We start from the raw sequence: 21,042 nt of genomic DNA on the forward strand, positions 1-21,042 counted from the left end.
AGGGTTTGTTGTGTGGATAGACTCCTTTTCTGGTGACAGAAAAAGGACTGGAAAAAGAGATTTTCCTCAGGGTGCTTCAGGAAAGCAGAATTCTGTAGCCTCAGCAGCAGAGAGATGGGCAGAAAAAGACCCAGGAAGGCTGTGCCTGAGTCAGCTGAGACAGCTAGCAAGTGCATGGACTGCCAGATTGCCGATTGTGGATCGCCACGACAAGAACAGCCACTTGGACAGGGACAGCGGAGGGCAGCAGGGTGGGGGGTGGGGTGTCTTTCTCGACTGGTGAGAAGAAGGGAGGAGAGAGGACTTTTATAATGAGTACAAAATTCTAAACACAAAAGAGAGGGGAGGGAGGGACCCAGAGGGGGAAAGGGGTGGAGAGAGAAAGAGGAGGAAGAAGTGGGAGGAGGGAGGGCGATGGGATACCGGTTAAAAAGAGGGTGGGCGGGAGCAACCAGCAGGCTCAAGAGCAAATAACACTGGACAGTTGAACAGCAGCCAGAGCCTGAAGAAGCCAACTCCAGGGCGGAGGAAAGGAAGCAGGTAAGGGTGGACTTGAACTTTAAAGGCTAAACCTACACATCAGTGGGAAGCAGCTCAGAGACAGACTTGCCTCTCCAGAGGCTGAAAAAAGAAGCAAATCTCCCTCTGGACCTATGAGTGGACTCCCTACCCCTCTCTATTCCTGCCTTAGTGAAGCTTGGCTAAATTAAGTAGGAAGGTTTAGTCATGATCTATAGGAGCCGTGGAAATGTGAGCGGGATCGGGTGACAATCTGCCCCTGTGCAAACGCAGTGCCCTGGGGACATCTTAAGAAGTGGGTCACTAGTCCATTTCCAGGAACTTCTGTTAAGTGGGAATTGACCCTTTAAAAACAAAAACCCCAACAGTGTTTTATGATGTTTCCTCTAGGCGTGAAATCTCGTTTGAAATGCTTTCCACAGCATCTAGGAGAGCGTCTTGAGTGTTTTTTTTTTCTTCATAAGGCGTGTTGGACAGTTTAAAAATATTCTCTGCTTAGCTTCCTGCTGCGTCTCATGTCCCCACTGTGCAGTGGCCATTCACAAGAATCCCAGCTACCCCTGAGGTCAGGTAAAGAGGCTAATGAGACCAAGAGAGGTAGCCAGAGGGAGGAGGCCCGAAGGGCTCCATCTTACCTGACGGCAGTGTTTGCCGAGGCTGCTGCGAGCTCCTTACCTCTCTTCTGATCATGTGGCAATATAACCCAGCCCTGGGGGTGGGAAACCTGGGGCTGGTCCCATGGGTAGCTATGTGACCTTGGGCGTGACACTTCCTCCTTCTGGTTCTCATTGTTCTCCCACAAAATGTTGGAAGTAGAAGGACCTTCTGTGGTCCAATTTGCCGCAACACCATGCAAAACTGTGGTTGGGTAGGCTTCAAAGCAGCTCAGAAACACTTAAAAAGCAACACTTGACACACTGTTTCTTTGATCCCCTGGTTTCTGTACCCCCTCCTAGTGTTCATCACAGTGGGTGCTTCCTGGCCAAGGTTTAGAGATGGCATGGCCAGGCTGGCCTTAGAGAAGAAAGGGCAGTGGACATAGAGAGACTTGAAACCAAGAGATGTTCGCCAGAGTGGAGACAAGACCTGGTAGGCAGGAAGCTTCTTAACTGGCCTCACCCTGAAGCTAGCAGGCAAACCAGACTAACTTTCACAGTAGCAGGTTAAGTGGGCTCCAACTTCTCTACCCTTTGTCCCCGGAGGCATAGCCCAGCCCAGAGCCTGATTCACTGCTCTCTAGGGACAGCATCCCTACCTTCCTGTCAGGTCACCCCCAACCCCACCCCTGGGGCAGCAGAGCTGTTTGGAGCTTGCAACCCCTGGCTACCCCTCCAGGCCCTTTCCTCACTCAGCAGCTGCCAGTAAGGAATCCATAGTGCAGAGCGGAAAGCCCCAAGAGGGATCATTTCTGGGCCCTGTCTTTCCTACATGTGTGATGTTCACAGTTCCATGGTACTCACCAAGTCAAATTGTTCTGCCTTACCACTGTCTTGAAACAGTGTCTGGCTGGGCTCCTGACATTCTTAGCTGCCTCACTCCTATGCCCTCTCCTAGTCCTGGCCTAAAGTCTTAGGTCATTAAAACTGGAAGTCTCAACGTGGCCAGTCAAACTCTTCCCTTGACAAAGAGACCAAGACCTAGAATGGGAACATGCCTTGCTGGGGATAAGGCCCTGCTCTGCCCTTATTCTTTGCTATGTTATCTTTCCCGTCTTCCCCGATGCTTCCGTGTAAGCATCTCTGCAATCCTGAGCGTTGGCAGACACCGCCTGTCTGCCTGCCCCTCCTCACCCCCACTGGCTGGTAGAGATTACAGACAGCGGACAGTCACAGACTCCAGCAGTCACTGAGGCTGTCACAGTGCCACCTGGCCTCTGGGGTACTGGCTGAGCACATCTCCGGGGATTGCCAGTTAAAGTGGGACAGGTGAGCTGCCTGTGTATCGCTCAGGACTGAAGTGGGAGACCTGCAACCCCCTGAGCCAGGAGATCTGATGTCACTGAGGTCAGGCTCTCTGCCTCCCAGGGAAGGACTGTTCCACAGGAGATCTCATCGGCTTTCTGTAGGAATGAGTGCCCATAGGTCTGGCTCTAGGCTCAGGGGTTGACTGAGCTAGCCAGAGAGGGGAGATGCTCATATTCCTGGAAGGCCTGGAGGTTTCTGTAAGAAAGGCAAACTTCCTTCCTATTGTGGGAAGAGGTTGACTTGTGAATGACAGCTCAATACCACTTTCTGAATCAGTTGTTCCTGACACGTTAGCAAGTAGCTGGCAAGAAAAATCCAGCAATCCATTCACTTGGATAAATAAGTGGAGTTTTGAGGATTCAGAATCAGAGGGATTGAAATCACACAGAGTGACAAGTCAGTGTCTCATATGCATAGGGCAAAAGGAAGAAGCTGGGTATGGGTTTGGAAATTAACTATGTGACTTGAGGCAAATTACTTAATGTCTCTGATCCACAGCTACAGGAAGAGAAAGTCTTCTGTAAGGCTTAGTTAGCATCACAGAAAGCCCATTTCCTGCTGCCCATTGAACTCTGGGGTCCAGGCACCCAGCTGCTGAGCTACTCCCCAGCCTGGTGTCTTAGACCGCTATCACAATAGTTGTTCAACCAATGACAAAGCAGTAAGGCCAAATCCAGCAGACCCAGGCCTCAGTCCCAGGCTCTTTGATTTAAACCTCATTTACTACAAAAGCCCTTTCTCAATGAAGGCCAGCCGTGGCATCCCATTCTGAGAACATACTGCTTGCTTTCATGATTTACAGATAGATGCTTCCCCCCTACAACTATTCTTGCTGACCCCTAAGCTGAGGGTTAGAAAGTCTGATTTGTCTCTTGACTTTGCCACTCGGCTTCCAACCTCTCATAACTGGGCAAGTTACAGGCTCTCCTGATGCACCGGCTTGGGGCTGTCAGGCCTTGGCAACCATTCCACCCAACTGCTTTTGTCTATACCAATGCACTGTGGTTCAGGGAGAAAAATGCACCTGTGTAAAGCCACGGAAAAATAGTAGAAGCCAGAAAAAGCCTCCTTCATGAGCTGGTAGCACTGGTGTCCATAAATGACTTCCAAAATCCTGTGCCAACCTGAAAAGTTCTTGGTTCAGAACTTCAGGAGAAGGCAGAGGTGGCCAGCCAAGATGTCTCTGGTCCCCAGCTTACAGGAGATAAGACAGTCTGCTTGGATTCAAAACCTTTAGCTATGAACACATTCAAAGGGCTTTATTTAGTTCCTCAACCCCACAGCACAGGCTCTAGTGCTAAAATATATATGAGGCAGGCTGGGTCTGCCTTGGGAACTGAGGAACCCCTCTCTTCCTCAATCTTGCTCAGAGGGTCTCGATGCCAACTGAAACATTCATCTTTCTTCCAGACATATGAGTGTCCTTCCAGCCCCCCATGTTTTCCTCATCCCCCCCCGATGGTTGCCCTTCCAGTTCTAGTGCCAGGAGAGACTTGCAGTGTCACTAGCTGGTTTCTTGTATCTTCAAGTTCATTGTAATTGGGTAATTGGGCAATTGGGTCATGGTTGAGGGGTTTTACTGGGCCTCCGATGTTCCAAGTAGTGCACTAGACGCTTCCACAGATTCACAATCCGTTAGTGCCTGTGATCAAACATTCCTACTTGCTTTAGAGCTGGAAACTGAGATCAGTTGACGAGAGAGCAATGAAATCAGAGTCCTGGCCCTCCTAATTCTCACAAACCATGAGTCTGTCACCTACCTATGACTGTCCCTGTTGTTCTTGTTATGACAGCCACAAAATTCCAGAACCTGCTGTTTGGCTAGCTAGAAGGCCATCAGTAGACATTGTCACAGCCAAGAGCACTTACTGGCTGAAAAAGGAAATGACTTTCTATATGTGAATCCCGGCCGAATGGTGGCTGATGCTCCTGAGTCTGGGGGTCCTGACCACTGTAGGCTGAGGCCCCTGAGGCAGTGACGAAGCCAGGAATAGCTTAAGTAAGAGCTGATCTGCCAATTAGACACAAGGTAACAAGAAGTCCCCAGCTTCTTGTGGGACTGGATAAAGTGAGCAAAGTCCCGTTCACGGGTTGAGACTGGCATTCTGGACACATGCTCATCATACTCTGCTGATTGTAGGTGCTTTTCTGATTCTCTTGTATAGAGATGTAAGGGGAACATGGGCTTTGGAATCAGATTGATAAGATTCAGACCTGTTTGCCGCATTTTATAATCATGAGACTTGGGACCAGTTACCAAACCCTTGAACCTCCATTTTCTTTCCTATGAAATGGAACAATATGACTTCCCTAAGAGAGCTAATGGATGGGTTTTAATTATGGTTTGTAAAGAGCCGTGCACATGGAAATACATCGTGTTCTCAATGGCGATGTGCGTTTTTATGGTCCTTGTTCTACAGCCGTCTCCTCCAGATAAGGGTTGAGACGGAGCCGTCTCTGAGTCTTTGAGCTGTAAGGTTCTATGAGTCTATTACAAGACCATAGGAACGATAAAGAAATCCAAGTATTATCATAGAGTTTCATTACTAATCACATAGGAAGTAATCAGTCCCTGTGGGGTAATTAATAAGGACCTCCTGATGTTTTGTTGTGCGTTGCTATCCCTGTACGCTAGCCACTTCTACTACTTCTTTTAATATTTCAGGGAGAAAATGATTGTTTTTCCTAACATAATTCTTCCTTCACTGCATCTGTTCCCTCCATCCTCTTGGCTTCAGAACAACAATGTGCCAGCAGGTGTCTCTGAATCGTCCAATCTGCCCTTACCGGAATAAAGTAATTAGATTTATTTTAAAGAGTCGATTATCTGCACGGGCTTGAGAGGGAGGAGGGCTGTGTCGCATACTGTATGTTATCCATCTGTGTCTTTCCTCCTCCTCCGACTAATGCTGAGGAAGTAGCTCACAGAGCATGCTCAGTAGTGGGAGCTCCTGTCAGGTGTCTGGTCATACATACCCTTGAGCCTTTACATCTGAAATGTAAGAATTACTCTACTTAAATCAACTCCCAACATAACAATTGTCCCACAAGCATCCAGTCACCTCAGACAAAAGCAGCCGACTTCTCCTGTGAGGTTTTGCTAAAGAAAGGAAGGACAGGACGGGCAACTAGATGAAAACGAGCCAGTTGTTAACATGGGGCTTTGCTTCAGGTGTTCCAGGATCACGTTTGACCTCAACTCCAACCTCACTCTGAGCTCTAAAAGCAGGTAATGATGGCTTCTAGTTCCTTTGCTTGAAGTGAGATTCCAAGGAAAACAGTCTGTAATGTTTATGGGGCATTCAGTGCATAGGAGTATCTCTCGATATGTATCATGTCATCATCACCATCATCGTCACCACCATCATTCTCATCATCATCATCATTGTCATCAATAGTGTGTGTCTGTGTGCACGCACGTGCATGTGTAACACTAGGTAAACTAGAAGATGTAGTTGGCAACGTCAAGGATAGGAAAGATGATTGAGACAACTGAGTACTTACACTAGTTTTGCATGTAATTCTTCCCATGTGTCTTCAGGGGAAAACTACTACTAGGCAAGGAGAAATTAGAAAACTGCACACGAGTGAATAAGTCTACAAGAGCCCTGGGACGATGTCCCTCCTGGCACTTTACAGCCACCTGTACTGTCTGGCATAGCACAGTCACTCCGTCAACACTTTCTACACTAAACCGAACTGGCACAATGCTATGCCTGAGGCATTCTTTGAGGAGGCCCGTTGGGTCCCTTTACAGCAGAATTCTCTTAATTGGGAAGCAAGTCAACTGCATTCCACTGTATGACGAGCAGAATTGCAGCAGGCCCCAGGGGACTGTTACTATTACTATGAATAACAGCCTTTATGGAGAAACAGAGATCTGTAAGATATTCTCCAGGACATGTGTCACTGTCCAGAATTAGCCTCTGCGGAGTGGTTTTATAATCTAATTTTGACAAACTTAAAGCCTCTCAGTAATCTGATGGGAGGAGACTTGAAGTAGTCCCTAGTGACATTGTCTACTGTAGACATATTCAGTCCTGAGTAGCCAAGCAGAGGTCTCTCTGGTGGGCAGAAGGAAGATTCAGTGGCTTCCATGTCCTTGGCGTCTGTCACAGAATAGGAGTTCCTGTGCCAGCTTTCCAGGAGGCTGGTCTTCCTGGCATGCACAATGATTCCTAAGTGGCGCTAACTTCTTCAGCAGCCGAGAAGGATCAGCCTCAATTCATTTGGTACTTGGTGTTTTGAGTCACGTGAATACTATCCTTCAATGTGTGCACTAGTTTTCTGTTGGTTTTTGGAGTGTGTGTGTGTGTGTGTGTGCGTGTGTGTGTGTGTCCCACCAGGTGCATGGCACACCACAGGAGAGGAATTCATCTTGGAAGCCACGATGAGAGAATACATGGCTGGTGGAGCAAATATCTCTCAGCATGTTTGTGAGACCCCCAAAGACTTTCCAGCACACCCCGAGGCTCAGCTGCTGATTTGAACACCAAGAAAATGTTGTCAGATACTGTGTTAGAAAGTTGGCTACATGTGACCCCAAAGAATACAATTGTTACTCAAGAACATAGACAATTTTCAGCTATCCCTTTGGAAGCTGCTTTGATCATGCACAGTATGCACTCTTGAACAGGAGAGATGAGATGCTGTGCTCGGAAGCGTGGTGGGGGACACCTGTTTCCTACATGGTTTACACTAAAGGAGAAATGGAGATCAAAAATTGTGAAATCCTTAATATCCCAAGCATCCTTGGAGGGCTGCCTTCTCAGGGTCTGCCCTCAGAAGCAAGGCATGTGCTGGGCATAGTGAACACTGTGGATGAGAATTGCTTCAGACTCCGAGACATAGCCTGTAAAGTCTCCCTTGATCTGAGCCCGGCCTCCGGGCAGACCCTCGTGTCAGTTCTCATCCACTGAGTTCTGTCCTACAGCTCTCTGTCTGAAGTGCCTTCGTCTCCCTGCATGTCCTTCGCACACTCTGTGCCCTGATGGACAGCATGCCTACTTGGGTTGTCTCCTCCAGGAAGCCCTCTGACCCACCCACCTGCTCCTCCAAGGGCAGTGCTGGCTTACTCGTTCATATGCCTCATTGCACTTCATTTCTGGACCGTCTCTGGCTTTATCTGTATTCCTCCACAGGACAGTGTCTCACGAACATGGAGATGTATTGACCCTTGGGCCTCTGAGTTCTAGCACTAGGCTAGTGTATGAGACACTCAGGAAATGTTTATGAAGATGAAATGAGTTATGCTTTCCTACATACTTTCCCCAGCACTATATATAGCATAGGTTATATAAAGGGAGCACAATAAATATTTGCTTGATTGCATAAAAGCTGACCCTAGATGTTATCACTAAACAGCAGATTTGCGTCTGGAATCACTCAGTGGCCCAGCATTCATGGGGATTTGTCCAGCTCCAAGTGCAGAGACCTGAGAAGTGATGGGCTCCATGTTGGGGAAAGCTGGCAGGAGATTTACAGGCACCGCACTCTATCAGTGGTTCTCAACCCGTGGGTCGCGACCCCTTTGGGGGTTGCGTATCAGATATTTACATTCTGAGTCATAACAAAACTACAGTTATGAAGTCGCAGTGAAATGATTTTATGGCTGGGAGAAGCACAGCGACCATTAAAGTGTTGAATGGTAGGAAGGCTGAGAGCCAATGCTCTAGACTAACCAGAAACTGAAGCCCTGGGTCTGCTTCTTTACTTTGCCTTTATTTCTTGGATCAACACATCTCCATGAACAGGCAACAGTGATCCCTGAATAGAGTGGCTGTGAGGATTCATCCGTTCCACAGCAAAAACCAAATATCTGCAATCCTGAGGGGAAATTCAGTCTTGAATGGAGAAAGTGTGGCCCTTGCTCACCGAGCTGGCAGGAGACAGCAGAGAGGCACACTCTGAGCGGAGGAAAGGTTTTAGTTGTTATAACTGGGCTTCTGAAAGGATATTGGAGACTCCTTAGAACTGCTCTGTGCTGTCGTCATTTGTATTTTCTGCTGTGACAAAATACCTCACAAAAGTAATTTATAAGAGGCTTGGTTTGGCTCCTGGCTCAGGAAGAGACAAAGTTATGGAAGGTGTGGTGGTGAGGTGGTGGGAGCGAGAATGCTCCAGTTAGCTGCTCTGCTGCTGTGATTAAACCCTGACTAAAAGCATCTTGGGAAGGGAAGGGTAGAAGGGAAAGAAGTAGAGAGAGATGGACACTGGTGTTCAGCTCCCTCTCTCTTCAGGAGCATACTGAAGACACATCCTCCTTCCTTGATTAATAATATATTTAAACTGTTATCTATCATCTATCTATCATCACCATCATCCTCCCTGTTGCCCCTTCCTCTTCCCCATGTGTGTGTGTGTGTGTCTGTCTGTGCATCTGTCATCTGTCTGTCTGTCTCTGTATGAGACTGACTGTGTGTGTGTCTGTGTGTGACTGTGTGTGTGTCTGTGTGTGACTGTGTGTGTGACTGTGTGTGTGTTTGTGTGTGTGAGACTGTGTGTATATCTATGTGTCTGTGTGTGAGTGTGTAACTGTGTGTGTCTGTAGTCTGTCTTGTGTGTGTGTCTGTCTGTCTCTGTGTGTGTGACTGTATGTGTGTGTCTGTGTGGCTGTGTGTATGCGTCTGTGTGTGTGTGTATCTGTGTGTGTATCTGTGTGTGTGTCTGTGTGTGTGACTGTGTATGTGTGTGTGTATCTGTGTGTTTCTGTGTGTGTGACTGTGCATGTGTGTGTCTGTATCTGTGTGTCTGTGTGTGTGTCTGTGTGCGTGTCTGTATCTGTGTGTCTGTGTGTATGTGTCTGTGTGTGTGTATGTGTGTGTGTCTGTGTCTGTGTGTCTGTGTCTGTGTAGTTCAGAAGCTAATATTATTTGCCTTCCTCAATCTGGTTCTACCTTATTATTTGAGTCAGTGTTTCTCACTGAACTTAGGGACTGGATCAATCTAGACTGGCTGTCCAAGAAGTCATGTAGGTGCTTCTGTCTCCACTGACCTAGTGCTAGGATTATAGGTGCACACTGCTGCCCCTGGCCTTTTTAAAAGATTTATTTTTATTACTATTTTTAAATTGTGTGAGGTGGGGTGGGGGAGTGGGTGTGTGCATGTGTGCACACATGCATTCAAGTGAGTTTCTTAAAATCCAGAAGATTGTGTCTGATTCCCTAGATCTGGAGTTGCTGGCAGTTGTGAGCCGCCTGGTGTGGGTGCTGGGAACCAAATTTGGGTCTACTGCAAGAGCAGGTATATGCTCTTAATTTCTGGGCCATTTGTCAGCCCTGGGTTTCATGTGGGTGCGGGGGGGGGGTCCAAACTCAGGTCCTCAGGCCCGCACACCACCTCACCAGCTGATCACCACCACACCGGCTTTGTTGCTATTGGATCTGTGACAAGATAGGGACATTGTGTTATAAGGACATAATGGAGGAAAGTTGCTTACCTTGTGGCAGCCAGGGAGGGAGGGAAGGAGGGAGGGATGGAAGAGAAATAAGAAGTGAGGGGGTGTGCAGACAGCATCTAGGGACAACGTATGCATTTCCCTTCTGTCTGTAAGGGAAATAAAGGCAATTCCACTAAGTAAAAGCAAAGAACCTTTGCTTGCCTCTCCTTCATGATGAATTCCCAGTGCCTAGATGAGAGGACACTTGCAAGTACCCCCCCAAAAAAATTGCGTGAATGGATGAAGTGACGGATATTCTAGGTGGCAGAAACAAGAGGTGCTGAGGCAAAGATGTGAAGTATGATTGTGTGTGTGTGTGTGTCTCTGTGTGTGTGTCTGTGTGTGTGTGTCTGTGTGTGCGCGCACGCACCAGAAGAATTGGGCATCTTAAATAGTGAGCGTGTGAGGCAAACTGGGGGAAAGATTGAATCAGAAAGTGCTGTGAAGGATCTCAGAGGGTAGATTTGAGTTTGAACTTCAAAGTGTTAGGAGTCTGACGGGGCCCACAGCCGACGCAGTGAGGAAAGTTAGCATTGTGCCCACTGGATTTACTCATGGCACTGGCAAACTTCCTTCAGCCCCCCTCCCCCAACACACTTCCGGTCAAGAAACAGATTATATCTAGAAGGCATTTCATGTGCCCTACGCACAGCCAATTCACTTAGTAGCTAATCTACAAATTTCTTTGGCCGAGGTTGTCTGGGTCCCTGAGGGACTCAGTGTAGCTACAAAGTTGGCTCTGGCTGTGGACATTACACATTAAAACCTGAGCAGCTGGGGCACGGAAGCCATTTAAAGTTGTTCTGACACAGACTGGAGGTCAGAGGAAGTCATAAGTGAAAGGTTCCTCATCTTATTTCCTCTGCCCCGGGGTCTGCCTCACCCCTACCCCTTCCTAGATGTCTATTATTCTCTCCTGATGAGACATCCTTCCTAATATCATGTTTCTGGTTTTCCAAATATTTTATTTTTCAACCTGGGCATGGCTTCTTCCAGGTGCTACCCCTTGACCCCAGCAAGGGACCCAGCAGACAAACCCCTTGATGGACCAGACCAAAGCGTCACAGTAGTTGTCTGGAATTATTTTATATTTCCTTGGGGACTTGCATGGAATGAGTGGCAGAGAGAAAAGATCAAGAGAAAATTCCTCAGGGATTAAGTGTGAGATACTTGTCCCAAACCCTGGAAGAATGTGTCATTTATTTTTATTTCCTTTGAATGTCTGTCTTCTCGTGCCTCTCCCCTTCCGGTCCTTCCTTCTCCTGCTCCTCCCCTTCCGGTCCTCCCTTCCATTTCTATTTGCTCTGTTGTAACACACGTTTTCCTCTTTCCTTTGTCCTAACTAGACTTTAGTTAGTCGTGGCTTTGTTTCTCATAAGCTGGGCTCTGTGCTCAGCACTGTTTCAATGTCGTCCGTAGCACTCCATCATCTGAGTCCAGTCTCTTCATCCACTTCAGAGGCGAGGGCAGCAGAACACAGCCTGAGCGTTTGTTCAAGCCCAGCACGAGCCTCAGGAACTTGAAGGCTGAATAACAGCTACACCTGTGTTCTCCTAACTCATAATGATATGGTTCCTTCTCCACTCACAACTATCCCTTTTCATTTTCATTTCTTAAGGATTGTTTTATTTTTAATTATTTGTGCAAGTGAATGCAGATGCCTGCCCACAGCGCCTGGAGAGAGCGTTGGGTCCCCTGGAGCTGGAGCTGCAGGCGGTTACGAGTGTTGGGAATCAAACTCCAGTCCTCTGTAGGAGCGGTACACAATCTAACTGGACCGTCTCTCCAGTCTTCACTGGCATTTTCTGGTCTTCTCGACCTCTGTCCAACTTCACTTCCATTTCTCCCCTTTCTTTCACTCACCGTGCCCGATTGGTACACAGCTATGGCTGCCACCGCAGATGCTTGCACCACGCACTATGTCCAGAAGAGATGACAGATTATTCAAACCCTTATCTAGTCTGCCATTTTCCTTTTGAGAAAAATGCTCTACAGTTTCCTATACTTCGAGGCTGAAGGAGTGGGTCCTTCACCACCTGAGGGGCAGATGTCTAATTACAACCCAGAAGAAAAGCCTCAAAACACGGGTGTATGATATGTAAAGGAGAAGAAAAAAGTCTCTTTTCATTCCCAGAGTTGAGGTCATGAGTGGGAGAAGCCATGGCTGGTTACCATCAAGGTGTCTGTGGTCATGGAACAGAGCACAAAGAATGTCCTATAGGGGCTGGAGAGATGACGCTGTAGTTAAGACCTTGTTCTTCCATAAAGACTGGAGTTCAATTCCCAGCACCCACATCAAGTGATTTAAAACTGTCTGTAACTCCAGGCCCAGGGGATCTAGATGCCTCTGGTTTTCACAGGTACCCACATACACATGGCACACACACACACACACACACACACACACACACACACACACGATTAAAACAAAAAGAATGTGAAATTGTGAAACCTCTATGGTCTCAGTCTCTCTCTCTCTCTCTCTCTCTCTCTCTCTCTCTCTCTCTCTCTCTCTCTCTCTCTCATTAGTGGAATCAGGAATAGTTAGAGGTTTCTAATGTAGGGCATTTGTTGTCCATAGAAGAACCCTGGAGTTAGAGAAGAGTTGATTCAGAGGCCTCAGGCCACTGGGCAGCATTTCTGAGATTCTCTGGGCAGCTTCAGGCCCACATCACTCTGTCCACAGGCAGGAAGTGGAGGAGACAAGAAAGGCTGTGAGAGGCCTGAAAATTTCTTTTCCAGAGCACTCCTTCCACATGTGGCTGCCCCATGCCTTTGTTAGAGACAGAGAAAAGTCTGTGGCTTGATTTTTTAGATCTATTATTTATTTTATTTGTGTGTGAGTGTTTAACTTGCCTGTATGTATGTGTTCTGTATACTTGCCTGGTGCCCACAGGGGTCAGGAGACAGTCTTGGATCCCTTGAGACTAAGAGATGGTGTAAGCTACCATGTGAGTCCCAGAAACTGAACCTGGTCCTCTGTAGGAGCAGCAAACGCTGCTACCACTGAGCCACTCGTCCGGCTCCATCTGTCTGGGTTCAGCATGCCCAAGGATTCAGGCAAGGAACAAGCTTACTGCAAACCCCAGTGCCTCTTAGTCCTCTTTTGCTCAGCTAAGATCTATTAAGCACCTACTTTGGGCTGATCTCTGGAAGACAGAAGAAAAGATGTTATCTGTTCTCAAATTCTCCCTGCTGGGGAGAAGGTCACAAGTGCCTGTGGGAAATGAGTGTCCTGAGCGTCACCAAGGAGGCTGAAGAGGGAGCATGGAGATTGGAGAAAGCGTAATGGGATTCAGCTCTGGGTGCAGGGGTGTGTGAGACATAGGGGGAAGGACAGTGTCTTAGTCACTGTTCCATTGCTGTGCAGAGACACCATGACCAAGGCAACTCTTATAAACAAAAGCATTTAATGGGAAGCTTGTTTACCGTTTTAGAGGGTTAGTTCATGATCATCATGGTGAGAGGAAGACAGGCATAGTCCTAGAGCTTTACGTTTTACATCCTAGCTGAGAGCTTTCCATTCTGATCCACAGACAGGAGGGAGAGGAGGAGGGAGAGGGGGAGGGGTAGAGGGGGAGGGGGAGGGGTAGAGGGGGAGGGGGAGGGGGAGGAGAGGAGAGAAGAGATGAGACTAGGCCTGTTGAGGGCTTTTGAAACTGCAAAGCCTACTCCCAGTGACACACCTCCTCCAGTAAGGCCACACCTCCTAATCCTTCCCAAATGGTTCCACTAACTGGGGACCAAGCATTCAAACATATGAACCTACAGGAGCCATCTCATTCAAGCCACCACAGAGCCACTGGGAGTCTGGAAGGACTTGGTATAAATGGACAAATGAAATTCCTATGACCTTTCATAAGCAGAACTCTTAGCAAATGGAGCCACAATTGCAATGGCTGTACCATGGCACTGACATGAAGAGCATTTTCATGTTGCCTGACACTTGTGGAAGTTGAAGGCAGGGACGTAATAAGAAACTGTGGCACCTTTAGAGTGACCAAGATGTGCATGTTTGCTGTCTTTCTGCACAGCTTTCCAGATGGTTCTGATCAGTAGGACGTGCCTATGGAGAAACAAAACTTTCGATCCTTGCCCTCAGCCCTTCTGTCCTCCTTCACTTCATCTTGTCTTTTGGAGTTAGAGAAAAGGAATTATTTTCTGTCTATGATGGTTTGCATATGCTTGGCCCAGGAAGTGGCACTATGAGAAGGTATAGCCTTGTGGGAGGAAGTGTGTCACTGTGGGGTGGGCTTGGAGACCCTCCTCCTAGCAGCCTGAGGATATTCAGTCTGTCCCTGGCTTCCTTCTGGTGAAGATGTAGAACTCAGCTCCTCCTGCACCATGCCTGCCTGGATGCTGCCATGTTCCCGCCTTGATGATAATGGACTGAACCTCTCAACCTGTAAGCCAGTCCCAATTAAATGTTGTCCTTCATAAAACTTACATTGGTCATGGTGTCTGTTCACAGCAATAAGACCCTAACTAAGACACTGTCCAGCAGTCATTCAGAGCATATGGAATATTTATGATGCGAATTTAAGAACATCACATTCTTTACCTCATTCGATCCTCTAGATCCTCTGGCCCAGCTCCTCCAAGCTCCATTTGAAAGAAAGGAAGCAGCGAATCAAGTGTTCAGGGGCACATGGCAGCGTCTAAGCCTAGTTTCCCAGCTCCAGGTATGGTGCCTAACCTGCTGGCACCAGAACCATCTGAAATGCTTCCCGCAAATCCAGACTCCTAAGAGGCCACCCCATAAGATATAAGAATGGAGTAGAGGTGGTTACTTTGGGGAAAGGGCTGACATACACTTACTTTTCAGGAGTTAGCTTTATTAGGAGAAAGGTTCTTGAAACTGATTGGGCGTTGAGGTCAGGGAGCTTCAGAAAGAAACAGTACAGAGCTGGAGAGGTGGCTCAGCAGTTATGAGCACTGGCTGCTCTTTCAGGGGACCCAGAGCCAATCCCCAGCACCTCTACAGTGATTTACAACTGTCTGTAACACCAGTCCCAGTGCATATGAAGCCCTCTTCTGGCCTCTGCAGGCATTGCATACACATGGTGCACAGACATGTAGGCAAAACACCCAAACACAAAGAATGGAAAAAGGAAAGAAGGAAGGGAGGGAGGGAGTCAGGGAGGGAGGAAGAGAAAGAACAAGACAATTATATTGACAACAACATAACAAGGCCTCAAAGGATACAAGTGAACTTAGAGTTTCGCTAAAAGGATTAGCTTAAAGAAAGAAGAGAGGGGTTGGAGGGATGATTTGGTAGCTAAGCACACTTGCTGTCCTCACAGAGGACCCAGGTTTGGTTCTCAGAAACCACATGAAATCTCATGACTCCAGTTCCAGGTTATCCTGTGCCCTCTTCTTGCCTCCCTGAGTATCATGGTCACATATGGTGCACATACATACCTGTGGGCAAAACACTCACAAACGTAAAACAAAAATAAGTCATTTTTTAAAAAGAAAAGTAGCCATTATAATAGAGTGAGGGAGAGCCAGAAGGGAAAGTCCTCAGAGAAATCCCTAAACTAAGGAAACAACTGGTTTTTATATCGGTAACGGGTGGTAGGGCTTTTCCTATTACTTGATTTAATTCAGCATAATCACATGACAAAGAGTGTGGAGGGCCAGGTGCTGGGTAAGCCCATTAATCAGAAGACTGTTGTTAGGCTCTATCATGTCTTCTTAACTCTCCATCCAGGGGCGCCATGCTTTGACCTGGCTTAGAACCTCCTCTAAGAATGGGAGGGCACGGGGCTGGGGATTTAGCTCAGTGGTAGAGCGCTTGCGTAGCAAGCGCAAGGCCCTGGGTTCGGTCCCCAGCTCTGAAAAAAAAAAGAAAAAAGAAAAAAGAATGGGAGGGCACTTTTCAAGACCCCTGGCTTTAAGAAAATTGCACTGTCCTCATTTTTATTTGCTTTGTGTGTGCGTGCACATATGCTTGAGTGTGTGTGTGTGTGTGTGTGTGTGTGTCAGTTCATGTGCACAACAAGCATGCAGTACCCCAAGAGGACAGAGGAAGGTGTTCAATTCCCCAGAACTGGAGTAGCTGGAGTTGTGAGCTGCCACGGGGGTACAAGAAACCAAACCTGAGCCCCCACCCCAAGAGCAGCAAGTGTTCTTAACGAGCCCCTGTCCTCAGTCAGTTTATGTTTTTAAAAAGTAAATTACTAAACCCACCCAATCTCTTTGCTTTAATTTCTCCCACTATTCCCAGCTTCATCTGTGCCCTGTCTGTCTGTCTGTCTGTCTATCTATCTATCATCTATCTGCCCATCTATCCATCTATTATCTATCTATCCATCCATCCATTATCTATCTATCTACCCAACCATCCATTATCTATCATCTATCTATCTATCTATCTATCTATCTATCTATCTATCTATCTATCTATCTCTTTGACTAAGCGCATTTAGCACTGTCACGATGAGCATGGGGAAGGCTATACACTGCAGCATGGATAGCTCTTGGGGTAAATCTCTGAAGAAAACTGTCTCTTTCTTACCCAGAAACCATCAGTTGCCAGTAGCTCCTCAGCTAGGGATGGAACTCCATGACTCCCATCCCCACCCAGGCCTGGACTTTGTCTGGCTTGAGCTTACAGTCACCTCCTTTGTCACTTCGTGTATACAGAAGTGAGACAGATTGATTCTAACTCCAGAGGCCCAGGTCACATCACAAAAGACACAAAAAGCCTCTAAAAATTAGAGGGTTCTTTTTAGATTTGTAAGATTTATTTTAAAGCATCCACAAATCATTTTGTTTTTGAGACAGTCTCATGTGTAGCCCTGTTAGCCTCCAACTAACTTCCTGTGAGCCCACAGGAACCTTGAACTCCTGATCTTCTGCTTCCCCTTCCCAAGTGCTGGGATTACAGGTGTGCACCACCACACCCAGCAAAAGTTACACTTTCTTAAAGAACACATTGGTGTGGATCAGTGGCCCAGAGCATGATGGGACCTTCTAAACCTCTTGAAACATCCCACGCGGACATCTTTCTGTTTCTGCTCTATTTGCAGAAGGCTCAGCACCAGTCTCCAACACTTGGCAAGATGGGTGACTGGAGCTTCCTGGGGGAGTTCCTGGAGGAGGTCCACAAGCACTCTACGGTCATCGGCAAGGTCTGGCTCACCGTCCTGTTCATTTTCCGCATGCTGGTCCTCGGCACCGCTGCTGAGTCCTCCTGGGGAGATGAGCAGGCTGATTTCCGGTGTGATACCATTCAGCCTGGTTGCCAAAATGTCTGCTACGACCAAGCCTTCCCCATCTCCCACATTCGTTACTGGGTACTGCAGATCATCTTTGTGTCCACACCATCTCTGGTGTACATGGGCCACGCCATGCACACTGTGCGCATGCAGGAAAAGCAGAAGCTGCGGGAGGCTGAGAAAGCTAAAGAGGCCGGTGGCACCGGCACCTATGAGTACTTGGCCGAGAAAGCCGAGCTGTCCTGCTGGAAAGAGGTGAACGGGAAGATTGTCCTCCAGGGCACCCTACTCAACACCTATGTCTGCACCATTCTCATCCGCACCGCTATGGAGGTGGCCTTCATGGTGGGCCAGTACCTCCTCTATGGGATCTTCCTGGACACCCTGCATGTCTGCCGCAGAAGTCCCTGTCCCCACCCCGTCAACTGTTATGTCTCGAGGCCCACAGAGAAGAACGTCTTCATTGTCTTTATGATGGCTGTGGCTGGACTGTCTCTGTTTCTCAGCCTGGCTGAACTCTACCACCTGGGCTGGAAGAAGATCCGACAGCGCCTGGCCAAGTCACGGCAGGGTGACAAGCACCAGCTTCTTGGCCCCTCCACCAGCCTGGTCCAGGGCCTCACTCCTCCTCCTGACTTCAACCAGTGCCTAAAGAACAGCCCAGATGAGAAATTCTTCAGTGACTTCAGTAATAACATGGGCTCCCGGAAGAATCCAGACCCTCTGGCCACTGAGGAAGTGCCAAACCAGGAGCAGATCCCGGAGGAAGGTTTCATCCACACACAGTATGGCCAGAAGCCCGAGCAGCCCAGTGGCGCCTCTGCAGGCCACCGCTTTCCTCAGGGCTACCACAGTGACAAGCGCCGCCTTAGTAAGGCCAGCAGCAAAGCAAGGTCAGATGACCTGTCAGTGTGACCCTCCTCTTAGGGAGGACCAGTCCCAGAAGGGAGCCAAGGAGGGTGAGGCAGGACAGAAGCGGTCTCTCTGACTGTATACCTTCCTCAGCACCTTCTCTCCCGGGTCTGGATGGTGTTGCTCATTAATCCTCCAAATTTCAGTTCTGAGAGTATTCTCAAAGATTGGGCTACTCCTCAAATCCCCAACCCCACATCCTCTACCAGTATTCGCAGTGAAGACTTTCAAGTGATTTAGTGAATATGGTGGGGGCAGGAATGGGAACCTTGGCAAAATCTGGTCTGGGTAGGACAGACATGAAGATTCGACATTAGCAACAGATAAACCCTCACCCCAAATCTTGTCTTCTTCGGTACTAGGCCCATCCTTTTTATTTTTTAAAGGAAGAATCCAAGGTTGAGAGTATTCATCAAATAATCTGCATTGTATTGTTCCTTTGAATCTGTCGTTTCCATGTGCCATACCTCAGAGTGCTGGTGAGGTAACTGTGGGTTGCCCTTGGCTGCATCTCCCTCCTCCCAGTCTTAAAGGGGTGTCCTTGGTCCTCGGCCAGCATCAGCTTTACAAGTGCCTTGGTATGTGCCTTTGGAAAACACTGCATGTTGATGATGCTGCAGCCTTACTGCCAGGCTAGACACCCAGCTCAGAAGGGTGCCAAGACCTCTAGAAGTCACTGTGCACATAAGCATTGCTGGAATTGCCACCAGCTGTCATCCTGCAGTCCTTTACAGTTCAACCTAGTGATAGAAACCGTCCTGGACAGCTCACCCAGTGTTCCTCTAAAATCTTGGTTAACAGGAATGTCCAAAGTCACCATCCTCTCTTGGACCCTGGCCAGATTACCAGCCACCAAGTTCAGTGGAATTTCCCCAGGATTTAATGAAACAAAGAGAGCATTGTGCTTCTCAGGTTCCTTGGGGGGTGTTGGGGGGGATTCTTCTGTGGAGATGAAAAGAGAGGAGGGGGAGGACACTGGAAAACTATTTTCCCTTCTGCATATGCCTTCCACTGCCTCCCAGCTTGGACTGCTGAGAGGTGTGGTGATAGATAGCAACGGAGGCCCAAGATCTCTCTCTTAGAGGCATCAAGGAGACCTGGAAGCCGAGATGGAGCTCCGGTTGGTTTTGACACGGCCCTTATTTAGTGCAGATGCTCCTGTGTTTCCTTGGGACCCTTAGGTACATCAGGGAGGGACTGTAGAAAATTCCTGCCTTCCTCAGGGTCTATCCTGGGCTATCTACTGAGAGGATCCACAGTCGGTGTCTCTCCTTATGCAGATGGAAAGATGCTCAGCGTCAGATATCAAGACTTACAAACACAATGCTCTGTGTGTGTGTGTGTGCATGTGTGTGTATGAGTGTGTGCATACTCAACCATCTATGTGTGTATATGTGTGTGTGTGCATGCTCAACCATCTGTGTGTGTGTGTGTGTGTGTGTGTGTGTGTGTGTGTGTGTATACCCGTGTATGCATGCAGATAGAATGGTAAAGAAGAGCCCTGAAGAACTGTAAGGAAACATGTAGAAAAACTTGGGTTTTTCTGCCTCCTTTTCTGTTGCCCGACAGGACAGCTGAGCTTGCTTCCTAATCAGCCTAAAGGTCAAACCTGGGAAGTCAGTACAGGAGGGTGAAGGTTCAGAGGTCAACCCCTGCCCATGTGACCCATCTCTGGGTCCCTCTGCTGGTATTTGGATGGCTGAAGATACTTGGGAAAGGCTGACTGGCTGTCCCAGCCCCAGTGTATCTCATTCATTCCTGACACCGACGCTATGATTCTCTGCTTTTCTAGTTATGGGATGTGTGTTTGTCTTCTGAAATGGGGCCTTTTGAGTTAGAAAATCTGAGACCAGTCTTCGATGGTGAGGTTTTTCAGAAGAGAAAGAGAAAGTAATATGTGTGACTGGTTTTAAATAAAATACGTCTCTACATGTTAACTCTGGTTTGTGTCTCCTTTGGACTGTGGCTTTAAGAGGGTGGCAGACTTGATGGAGAAGGGAGAGCATGGAGTCAGACGCACAAGGGTTAAAATCCCAACTGCTGGTCTCTACCTGGCCATCAGTGAGCTCTTTCACTTCTGAAGTCTGTTAGTCACCTGTAAGTCAATCCAGTGATGTTCACTCCATTAGGCTGTGAAGTGAGAGGCTGTGTAGGAAGAGAAAGACAGATCCTCTCAGGCACAAGAGTTTACAATTGAGGAGCCATTGTCATTATTTTCAATACAGAGTGGTCCAGAACCCGAGGTACTGAGGGATAATTCTAGACCTTCCTCTTTTGGAACTCACAGCATTATCTACCTGGGGGGAACAAATGAACTCACAGAAAGGACACAAGTAGGGTGCAGGACAGGGCTCGAGGATTTGAGTTCAAATCCCCGCAACCACATAGAAAAGCTAGGCATGGCCATTATTGGCTTGTAAACCTAGCACTGTGGGGTGGGGTGGAAGCAAGGATTGCTGAGCATAGCTCTGGGTTTAGGGGACAGAGGGTGAGAGGGCAGGATACCTATGCTCTACTTTGTCCTGTGTATATGTATGTTTATTCCAGACCAAATACCACACATACCAACCACATAGTCACACACACACACACACACACACACACACACACACACACACTGCATAGTCACTCACATATAACACAAACCACACACATACAACATATACACTGCACACATTCAACACACATATATCACACATACACAACACACACACACACACACACACATATATATATATATACACACACACTCTCATATACCAAACATTCATGTGCATATACCACACACACTCACTCAAACACATATACCAAATATGAATACATACACCTACCCTTTCACAGCACACCCACTCTTGTACACCACACGCTCACACACTGATACAATTAGAATATTAACTTCTATTGATTCTAAGAACCTCACGTCTCCAGAGAGTGATACAAACAAATGAATGTACATGAAGAGACCAGACCTGAGCTCAGAGGCCTG

General features: G+C 47.8%; 1 protein-coding gene across 1 annotated transcript; it reads left to right on the forward strand.

The window, feature by feature from the left end:
• The first annotated feature begins 483 nt into the window (after nt 1-483).
• Nucleotides 484-19,993, forward strand: Gja5 (gap junction protein, alpha 5). The gene is given in 2 exon segments (NM_019280.1): nt 484-540; nt 16,956-19,993. A coding segment is annotated over 1 exon segment (1,071 nt). The 5' UTR covers nt 484-540; nt 16,956-16,988; the 3' UTR covers nt 18,060-19,993.
• The last annotated feature ends 1,049 nt before the right edge of the window (nt 19,994-21,042 follow it).

The sequence above is a fragment of the Rattus norvegicus genome, chromosome 2 (assembly GCF_021556685.1).
Source record: "Rattus norvegicus strain SHRSP/BbbUtx chromosome 2, alternate assembly SHRSP_T2T, whole genome shotgun sequence".
Taxonomy (NCBI): domain Eukaryota; kingdom Metazoa; phylum Chordata; class Mammalia; order Rodentia; family Muridae; genus Rattus; species Rattus norvegicus.